Source organism: Zea mays, chromosome 4 (genome assembly GCF_902167145.1).
Source record: "Zea mays cultivar B73 chromosome 4, Zm-B73-REFERENCE-NAM-5.0, whole genome shotgun sequence".
In the NCBI taxonomy this organism is placed as follows: Eukaryota; Viridiplantae; Streptophyta; class Magnoliopsida; order Poales; family Poaceae; genus Zea; species Zea mays.
The window spans coordinates 83,655,253-83,666,200 of NC_050099.1; the positions used below are offsets into that span (position 1 = coordinate 83,655,253).

The following is a 10,948-nucleotide window of genomic DNA, read 5'->3' on the forward strand; positions in this document are numbered from 1 at the left end:
GGTCTGGGATTTGGACGTTGTTGCCCCTAGTAATTGCACAAAAAAAGATGCATTTAAGAGGAATCAAACTTAAGACCTCCAGTCTAGAATGCCTTGGAGCTGCTGCAGTAACCAATCAAGCCTAATTGTTTTAGTGACGTTAATGCACCCATATCCCTATTTAATAGGGGCAAACAAGGAAAACTCTATGATAATTAATCACTTCTTGGTATGCACAATCATGTTCTAAACGACTACCTTTACTGCACTGGGAGGGAGTACAAAAGAATCCCTCTCAGTTTTCATTCGTGCAATCGTGCTGCTGTCATTTCCACTTGCCTCCTCAATCAAGGCAACCGCCTCGACCACTCAAATGCTGCCGACAACCGCCACGGCCGCCGCGCCGCCGCCGCCCACGGCCGGCCCCGCCTCCTCCCCGAGCGAGCCGCACGCCGCGCTCCTCCTGGCTCTGACCTACATGCGGCTGCGCGAGCTGCTGTCCTGCGCTCGCACGTGCCGCGGCCTCCGCGAGGCCGTCGCGGGGGACCCGCTCCTGTGGCTGCGCCTCGTCGTGGAGCCGCCGCTCAGCCACCGGATCACGGACGAGGCGCTCCTCGCGTTGACGGACAGGGCGCAGGGGAGGCTCCGGTCACTCCACCTCCTCGGGTGCCCCCGCGTATCCGACGCCGGCCTGCTGCGCATCGTCGAGCGCAACCACGACGTCACCGAGGTACTGTCAACTGTGATGCTACTATTGTGCACAAAATTGGTAGATACTATTGGGACTGGATCGTTCATGGAATCAGTTAGTGTTTGCTATTATGCCTCTTCACGGTATCCGTTTAGGATTAGTACTCGTGTAATGGATTTATCTTAATAATATGTTGTTGATTCGCTGCACTGCATGATTTGGATTATCTTATTCCTTAATTTCCCATATAGATCAGTTATATTTCTCAAATTTCGGACAACACCATAACTGATAAACTCTTTTAGTTGTTATGAGCAAACAAGATAAATAGATAATAAAAACTAAAAGGAACTGTCAACGCAAGGTTCGATTCCAGTTGTCTAGACTCTATAAATGTTTTCAAGTCGGACGACTTGCTGACTAGCGCGGTCGGGCGACTTGGCGACTAATCGTGATTTTTCTAAACCGACTTGACGATTAATCACGATTAATCAGACAAATTGAAAACATGCCTAGATGGCACATGTTATTATAACTTGAAGAGAGTAATGGGGATATGACGAGTTTTACCCTTCAATTTAAGGTTTTCTTTTGTAGTTTTATTGCATTTGAGTTGTACCCGGTACACCCTGTCCTAAAGTTTATAATAAGACCACATATTCCAGAAAAGTAAATATTGGTGTTATTTATGTTCCAGGTAACACTAGCTACCCTCCTTAATCCTAGGATTAAATGTATACATGTCACCCAACTTTTACAAAATTGGACGACTAGTTTATTTTGATGCCATGAAGTGGCATGAAAATGAACTACTTTCCAATTTTCCAAAATTTTGAGTGGCATGTTTCCAACTGACCCTTAATCCTATTGTGGACCCCATAAATATTGTTAATCGCAAGAAACAAATAGGTACAATGAAATGCATACTCGATTCTTAGCCGCTCACCGGCCTGCAAGTGACTAAAGCAGCTATGGCTTTCACTTGCATTTGTCGACTGATGTAAGTTCCTAACAAAGAGAATACCTTCACTAAAACAATTTCTTCTGCATTTGCTACTCTTCAAAAAGTACAGAAGATGATGCATGGGAGTATAGGTGAGACTCTAAAACGGAGCTAAAAAACTAGACACCACTATGTTCTCTTTTAACTTAAATCAATTTTACAACCTGCATCCTTATTTTACCATGTCTGTAATACTAACTAATGTGTGTATATATATTTCTACCATGGTTCAAAAATCTGTAGACGCAAGAGCACTGGCCAATGAGAAGAAAATATTTTTGGTTTAGGATTTTGTAACATCCCGTCCACTCCCGGACCGGCGCCTGGTAGCCCTCTAGGATCATATACCATCCCACAGACCAATACGAGTCTTTTGTGCGCATTTTTTCCTCAATCATTCGCACCCGAGAAGACTTCCTGGTCGGTCATTCATCCCAAGATTACTCTAGGCCAAACACGCTTAACCTGAAGGTTCTTTCGAGATAGCCTTTCGAAAAAGATGTACTTTGTTGGTATGAGTACTCTATTAATTTTATTAAGCCTTAGACTAGGATATCACCATCCACTAGGGCCAGGATATCACAATCCACCCCCTTAGAAGACCAACATCCTTGTCAGTCAACCCCAAGCCAGAAACCTCCCGTCTTGGCCACGTCTGTATGTCTAGTGCCGTCATATGTCATGCCATGTGACCACTCCAGGCCCACGTGCGCCATGCGTCATATACCCGAACCCCTAGCCCACACACGCCCATGAAACCGTGAGGGTCGGCTCTGATACCATTTGTAACACCCCGTCCACTCCCGGACCGACGATACTTACTCCTGGTAGCTCTATAGGATCATATACTATCCCCACAGACCAACACGAATCTTTTGTGCGTACTTTGTCCTCACTTAGCGCACTCGAGAAGATTTCCCGATCGGTCACACACGCCAAGATTGCTTCAAGCCAAGCACGCTTAACTTGGAGGTTCTTTCGAGATAGGCTTCCGAAAAAGAAGATGCACCTTGTTGGTATGAGTAATCTATTAATTCTATTAAGTCTTGGGCCAGGATATCATTATCTACTAGGACCAGGATATCACAGATTTCTAATGATATTTTTTTGTTACACTACCATTTCATCAAAATAGCATACAAATGCTACATTTAATTCACTCTCGAAATTGCTTATAATCACTATGATGTAAAATAAACAAATAGGAAAAGTGATGTATGCAATAAGGTACTCCCTCCGTTCTTTTTTATTTGTCGTGTCTTAGCTCAAAAATGAACTAGCGGACGACAAATATTCAACAACGGAGGTAGTATTCTTTTCTATGCATTTGGCATGGGAAATATTTAGGCTTTCAGCACATCTGAACTAGCCTATACTTAACTGAGCAACTTTGTTACACATGTCAAGTTGAGTGCTAGCATGGAGTCTCTATGACTGCAGAAATTCTTAAAACTACAAATGGGCTGGTAGATAATAGCTGCAGTGGAGCCTGTGAACTCACAAGATTCAATATTCACGCGTCAGCGCGCAAAAGCAACCTTTTTTAAAAGAGAAGGTAAAAACCTTGCAGATGAGCTGGCTGCAGATACAAGCAAAGCCACCGTGCTCCGGTGATTAGCTGGGGTTAATCAAGACTTGAGCAACTGAGTCCACTTGCGCAAGGGCAAAATCAAACAAACTGAACCACTCGCATACGCTGTACGCGACACGGAATAAAAACATGGAGTGTTCGTAAAGAGGAAACAAAAAATAGAGTTCAGACTTGTCAGTCCAACACAGATACACGTTGAATTCCCTAGAACACCGACAGACTAGCTGAATAAGCGGACTCAAAACCAAACACCCAATCCCTGATTGTAGAAGCAAATAGACGCCTCATCCAAATCCGTCTACCCCTTGCATGGACGACACCAAATGTCTGAATCCAAGCTCGTGATGAAACAATAGCCAGAAAGAGCAAGTAATATATATATATATATATATATATATATATATATATATATATATATATATATATATATATATATATATATATATATATATATATATATATATATATATAGCACACACTCACCACCAGCCGCCAGACCGGTGTGAGCATCGAACACGCTCACACCCTCGAGCAAGTAATCATCAACAGAAAGCTCCTGGGCCATCGCAACGGCTCCACCCGTTTCAGCACCCCTCGCCGCTCCACCCTGACTAGCCTTGCCAGGCGAAGGCATCCCCCCAGCAGTAACGACTGGCGCCGTAGGCGGAGGCATCGCTGCGGTAGCGGCGACACCCTTCGTGCCAGTACGAAGCGCCTTCGCCTCGCAACGAGGGTCCACAAGCCGCAACGGAGCTTTCCGCTTCTTCCACGAAGACTCATGGCGGTCCTTGTCCATCATAGGCTCATAGCTGTCACAACAACGTCAATATTTCATCTGTAAGGAAAAACTTTAAAAGACTGAGCCAGATAAGACGTGAAATTATCCTCGTCGGGAGCCACGGGAATAGGGTCTTTTCCGCACCACTCATCCAGGTTACTTTCAGCATCCGAGAAGATGCTTCCCGGAGGTTGGGTGAGGTCATGACTTGCCCTGGCTCGGCGCACGTCTCCACCAACTCCTCAACAAATATGTCCAAGGCCCCTGCCACCCCAGATGTCTTTGTCAAACCCTTCGCTTTAGCTTCAACTCTTCTCTTTTTCCTCACCACCACAGCCATGACCTTACCTTTAGAGCACCCCTCATCCACACCACCACGTGTCGCCACACCATTTCTCTTGCGATCATCAATATCCCCAACATTAGTAGAACCCTCCTCAGGATACGGGCCATACTGGAGACCGTTCAACTTGAAGACACGGTTTAGCCTGACATTCAAACCGCGTATGTCCCAACTCATCGTCATCTCCGTCTTCGTCGAATATTTCCCTACAGTTTTTACCGCTTCTGCCTCCACCTCCCTGACAAAACTGCAGCGCCTCGACCCCGCAACTCAACGGTGAAGGCAGGACTCAACACCATTCGATCCTTCAAAAAAGGCATCGGGCGCAGCTTCACCTCACCCACATCCTAGCCGTGCGCAAGCGGCCACACCCTGTAGGCAATAAACTCCTCCACCAAGTCACGTCTGCTAGTCGCCTTGGAGGCGCGCGAAGGGTGTCTTCGTTCACATCTCCCTTCTTCAGTTTAAATTGCGTAAATATGACGTAGCAATGCAAGCACAGTATGGACGGAGGCAGCCTCGGAACACCTTCGGCATCCTTCAATGTCAAATAGAACCAAAAATCCCACCAGTTCCCCCACTTGTTTTTTTGCACACGGATCGATTTCCACAACTTCACCTGAAGTCTTCCTAGTTCCCGGAGTGAACGTGCATGAACCAAATTGCATAATCTTACCACCAACAACCTTCTTTTGCCAGTGGCGACAAAAGTTCTTAGAGAAGACCTCAACCGAAGGCTTACTGCCATATGTAGCCGTTGCCCACATAAACTTCGCCAATGCCATTAGGCATTGGGAGTAAGCTGGTGAAGTTGGACTTCGAAACGCTGCGGGACTTAGATGACAAACCGATGCGCAGGCAATCGAAGACCAGCAATAAAGAACGCTTCAAAAACAACTAACTCCCCCTCCGGCTCCGGGACCTCCTCGGCTCGCGGAGCGCGCCCCACACCGTCTCCAAAATACCCCAAGCGTTGCATTTCATGCACGCGACCTGAGTAGATCCTCGACATGCCGAATTCCACTGTGTGCCCCAGAAACATATCCACAACTGTCGTCAGCCCAGTCGTGGCGGACGATGACAAGGAAGAAGACGACATTACGTACCGTCTGCGGCGGCGAGCGGTCTGCTTCACATGGTCCAGTTCACCGACAGTGAGAAACCTCCTCGGCGCGAGCAATGCAAGAAGGCATGCTGCAACTTTTTCAAACAGAATGAACGAGGGTTTTACGCCGGCGCGTGAAAGTTTTTACCCCGTGGGCGGCATCGGTTTTTATAGGCCCCAAAACGCCTCAGGAAACCAAGGCCCACAGTAAAAACGTTACTGTCGGTGTTTTGGACCCGCGGGGACCCTCAACCGACGAGTGAATTTGATGCTGCGTGTCCCTGCCCAGATGGATTGATGCAAGATGAAACACAAGAGGGAGGATGAGGCTTATATTATCTTGCACCGGGGTGCTTGTAGTAGGGGTTACAAGCCTTGCGAGAGAGGGAACGGATCCCAGGTCTCTTGAGAGGTCTCGTGCTGTGGAGAGGAGGTTTTTTTGCCTTGAAATAAGCCGTCTTAGTTAACCCTCCCAAACGTGCCTTGGGAAGGCCCTGGACATCTCCTTTTATAGATACAAGGAGGTGATCCAGCTATACATATGGGGGTGTAGCTATGTGCTAACGTGGCCGGCGGAGAAGTGCTTGAGCCCTGTAGAAGCGTAACTGGCGGTGCGGCCCTAGGTCCTGCTGACGTTTCTTTGCCTTCGTAGAGAGCTGAGGACAATTGACGTCATGGGCGCATGCAGGGAATCATCATTACCTGTTACCGGAGTAATCTTGATGTGACACCGGTCTTGTTCCTTCGTAGCCTGAGGTTGCTAGCTAGGGGTAGGATAATGTCATATTCCCTATAGCGTAGTCGGTCCGAAGCCATTTCGGGCGAGGCGGTGACTTCTCCCGAGGCCGAGGCTAAGGTCGGACGAGGCTGTGACTCCTCCCGAGGCCGAGGCTGAGGTCGGGCGAGGTGGAGACCTTCTCCCGAGGCCGAGGCCTAGGTCGGGCGTAGTGATGACTCCTCTCGAGGCCGAGGCTGGGGTCGGGCGAGGCGGAGCCCCCTGTTGCGCCCGAGGCTGAACTCGGGAGAGGCCGTAACTTATTGTTGTTAGTCTTACCCTGGTGGTTGGCATAGTAGTCGGAACGGGGTGAATAGTGTTGTTATCCTGTCAGAACGAGCAGTAAAAGGGCGAAGTGACTGCGGTCATTTCGACCTTGCCAACTGAGGCGCGCGTGTCAGGATAAGGTGTCAGGTGATCCCCGCATTGAATGCGCACGTGATACAGTGGGTGGCAAGGCGATTTGGCTGAGATCGCTATACGACAAAGTTTGCCCGAGCTTCGCCTCGGGCGAGCCGGGGGTGTGCCCATTATCTGAGGGGACCCTCGGGCGAGCCGTGAATCCGTTCGGGACTACTGTTTTTGCCCGAGGCTGGGCTCGGGTGAGACGGGATCGCGTCCCTTGGTAGATGAGGCTTTAACTTTGAGCCGTGCTTATCAGTCTTTATGGTTTATTTTTAGAAGATGTTCTCCAGCCACGCTTAGGAGTACTGGGGGTACCCCTAATTATGGTACCCGACAGTTACATTCCCCAACGGTCACATCCTGCAACAGTCATATTACAAAACCCCCCTCGGGCCACTTCAACCTGTGATCGAGGGCAACGTTCGACCATCCCTTGTAAAAAGACTTCAGGACAAACTCACATAGTTGAACTGATCCCTTGGGGGGCTAGTGTTGGAGCGGAGGCCGAACTTGACCTCAATCTGTCTAACCCGACTACAACCAGACATTTCTTACACAGGAGCATCAGACGAAGGGTACTTCAGATTCGACGCGCAATAGTCTCCGCTTGACTCTCCACAGGAGGGCCCGTGACAGTAAGAAGGGGGGCTCGCCGCAGCCCCAGTCGCACCCCGAAGGCCTTTCCTCCGACGACGGCGCCCAGTCCAAGCGAAGGCAAGGACATGACTTTGCAGAACCTCGAAGACCTTTCCTCCGACGGCGACTCCCAGTCCAAACGAAGGCAAGTACGTGTGCATAACCAAGGGTGCGACACACGAGCGGAGGCCTCGTCAGGCTATGGAGAAACCCAGGACTCCGCCCCGCTGTCATCCGTGCCCAGATTATAGTACTCCGTCCATTGTAATGACCCCGTTAAGTGGAATATTCTAGGAATGTAGAAGGTAACCGGGGGTATAACAATACTTGGGGACCCACTACCCCTCCCGGTTACCTATAAATACCCCTACCCTGTACACGGATGGGACACACATAACAAGACGCTACAGTTTCCTGCCTACTGTCTCGTTGTGCACCTGAACCCTCTCGTCTCGTGTGTTGGGCCCATCTGACCATGTGTCGGGACAGTTCCAATAATTCTTTTAACAGTTTTTGGTTAATAATTCTTGAGTCATTTTCACCAATGTTTTACACTGTTGGCACCTCAATCTATGCTTTAACGATCTTGTTTTATCTGCATGCTAGATTTCATCCAGCATTTGTGTTTTGAACTGCAGATTACAAATGTGTTTGTCTGATTGCTATTTAATTACTTCCGGATCAGAATATAGATTACATGTGGACAGCAAAATTCTGCAACTATCGTGGAATATAACATTCACTGAGAACTCATACTGACATGTTCATTCCGTCACTTTTTGTTATGTACACTGGCCTCTGTGGGTATGGTTCTAAGGTGTTTATCTTGTACTTGCAGCTTTTTGTGCCCAGATGCACAGGATTAACAGCTGATGGTCTGGTGAAAATCATTCATTTTCTGCATGGGCAGCACAAAGGCAATCTAAGTCGTGTTCGACTGCATGGTATCTGCAAGGTGAATAACCACCATCTCGATATTATCAAGTCTCTCATGTGCAGAGGTAGCCAACAACAAGATGCTCAAGCACTTCACTACAACCATAGAGTCCATGAAGTGCTGAACACGGACGACGGTCGCCCTATTGATGTAGATTTGTGCCCTTTGTGCAGAAATGTGAGACTCGTGTTTGATTGTACAAGGAAGAACTGCAGGTCTGTAGCTCTGAATCTTCAGTATTCTGAGTTCACAATCAGTCTTGTCATTAGAAATTCCCCTTTCAGTTTATTGGTAGAGCTGGCATCGCCATACCTTTTCTCTACTACATGCGTGGCTCCATCAATGATTTCTGGCAGTCACTAGTCTCACTTTTAGATATTTACTTGCATCGGATCTCCTGTGGTGGTGCCGTGGTGGTATAGCTGACTTGGTGTTTCTTTTTGGCAATGGTCCCGTAGCTCATTTCCCCCCCAACCCTATGGGCTACATGAAAGCAGCTTGGCATTTAGTTTTTTGGTTTGTTGCTCTTGTCTTCGGAATAGTTGGTTCTGATTTTTGAAGTCTTGTTCTGTAGGTCTATTGACTTTGATCTGACTTATACCGATTCTCATTTTTGAAAAAAAAATGGTTCTGTGTATCTTCGTTTCTGACGATTTTGATTATACTTCAGGGAAGTGAAGGATGGCCGGTCTCGATGCCGCGGTTGCTTCTTTTGTGTTGCTAGATGTGAAACTTGTGGTGGCTGCATCGACCTGGAGGAGCTCGGTGAGTCTGGACTAGCCTGCTCTGACTTTCTGTGCATGGATTGCTGGCTCAAGCTTCCAAAATGCTGCACATGCAACCGTCCCTACTGCGAGAGGCATTCAAATTTGAAAGAGAATCTATCAGCGTCTGGGCAGTTCACATGTCAGGAGTGTGCAGCGTTTGCTACCTCACTCAGAAGTCGGGGAGAAGGTTACTAGAAGAGATGTTGGCTGCTCTGTCTCGGTAACCAAATAATTGGGACTTTTAACACGTGACTCGTTCCCCTGTAACAAACAGCCTTTCTTATTGATTCAATCATCTCGTGTGGACGGAGCTTATAAGACCTGATGGAGTAACTAGAAGCTTAATTGTCTTACTGCTTTCGTCAAACAAAGTGGGTGCAGACCTCAAGGTCTTGCGCATCCAACTTGTCTGAATGAAGGGACTGCCATGTCAAGGGGGGACAATGTGAGCAACATTGACAGTTGAAGGGCTGCCATAATTCAACATTGACAATGTGAGCAACGTTGTTTAAGAGTCGTGTGTGCCCATTGCAACATGGCAATAACTTTGTACCTCAGGGCTGTCAGTGCAAATGTTTCTCAACGTTTGTCTTGGTTCTGTATAATTTACAACGTACTGCCATGTATACACACCATGTGAGCGAAGCAACATCTGATCTGAAGTGAGGAAGAAAGAATACAAAAGTTATATTGTCAACTTTTGATTTCCCATTGTTCGCTAAGGTTCCACCCGTCAATTTCACGGGGGAAACCTCTGATTAACGCGGTGAAATTGATTAACGGGGGAGACCGTAAGCTTTGGCGTCGTCGAAGTTCAGACCTCATTTGAATGAGGGTAGTGGGTGTGAAACCGAGAAACAGGGTTTCATTCCCTGGCCTCCTTGGGAGACAAAACAAAACCACAGCAGCTGCTGATCGCGCGTTCGTTCGATGGGCCTGCAAGTGGAATGGAATATGTCTGTGTTAGAGTGTGTGTGGCATGGTTGTGCTCTACCAGAGCAGTTCTAGTCTAAAATTATGGGTGAAGCAGCTCTGCTATAGAGTTTAGATTATTTCTTATAATCGGTAGCAGTGGCGGGTAAATAACTCCAAACTCCATGATTAATTTGTTTTTTAGAGTTTTCGAAGCAACAAAAGAGTTATTTAAAAAAAATTATACTGCAGCTCCAAAAACTCTATAGAGTTTACAACTCCGGAGTTAGTGTGTTTGGCATAATTTGGCCAGCTCTCCTTTGAGTTTTGTACTAGTCATGCCAAACCGGTTGGCGAAACGGCTAAATTCCACGGTCAACTAAAACGAACAAACAAACCGCTCCGGCGCTGCTTCAATTCTACCCGTCCAACCGAGCACAGTTCATACTGATGATCCCTGTCGACTGTCGTCTCAACTGAACGTCTAGAGGATAGCTCTGCATCCGTGTAAAATAAAACGCAATCGATCGGACAGGAAGAACGAGACCTTGAGCCCGCGCGCCAAGGAACGAGACAGGCTCTGCTTGGGCTATAGCTAGCTACCTAGCATAGCATGGGTCGGCAGCCGCGTGCTGTGCGACAAGGTGAGGCTGAAGAAGGGGCCGTGGACGGCGGAGGAGGACGAGAAGCTCGTCACCTTCGTTATCCTTGCGCCAACGCCCACTGCTGCCCAAGCTCGCCGGTGCGTGTGCATGCAATGCATGCTCGACCGGTCGATCGTTCAAATAACAAGACTCCCTGCACCACCAGGCATGCTTCGACCAGCAGACGCCGCCGGCGATTTTCTCACCCGCCGCCGCCGCCTCGACGGTTCGACGCCGACGACGACGTCGAGCTCTGCAGCCTCGGCGGCGGCGTCCTTGAGCCGCGACGAGGCGCTGTTCCCACTCGTGGACATGGACTTGGAGGAGTTACCCGAGATAGCAGTGTTCCAGATGGGGGCGCTAGAGGACATGGTCGCGTCGT

At 48.2% G+C, this 10,948-nt stretch overlaps 1 protein-coding gene across 2 annotated transcripts; it reads left to right on the forward strand.

Annotated features, from left to right (window-relative positions):
- The first annotated feature begins 297 nt into the window (after positions 1 to 297).
- LOC100273105 (uncharacterized) lies at positions 298 to 9,707 on the forward strand. Of its 2 annotated transcripts, NM_001398896.1 has the most exons (4): positions 298 to 709; positions 8,145 to 8,261; positions 8,417 to 8,458; positions 8,914 to 9,703. In NM_001398896.1, exons 1-3 carry the CDS (start codon positions 353 to 355, stop codon positions 8,435 to 8,437), a joined length of 495 nt encoding a protein of 164 aa, NP_001385825.1. In that variant the 5' UTR covers positions 298 to 352; the 3' UTR covers positions 8,438 to 8,458; positions 8,914 to 9,703. The 2 variants fall into 2 exon arrangements, with proteins under 2 accessions (NP_001385825.1, NP_001385824.1); NM_001398895.1 differs by having other exon boundaries at positions 8,145 to 8,458; positions 8,914 to 9,707.
- Positions 9,708 to 10,948: the final 1,241 nt, after the last annotated feature.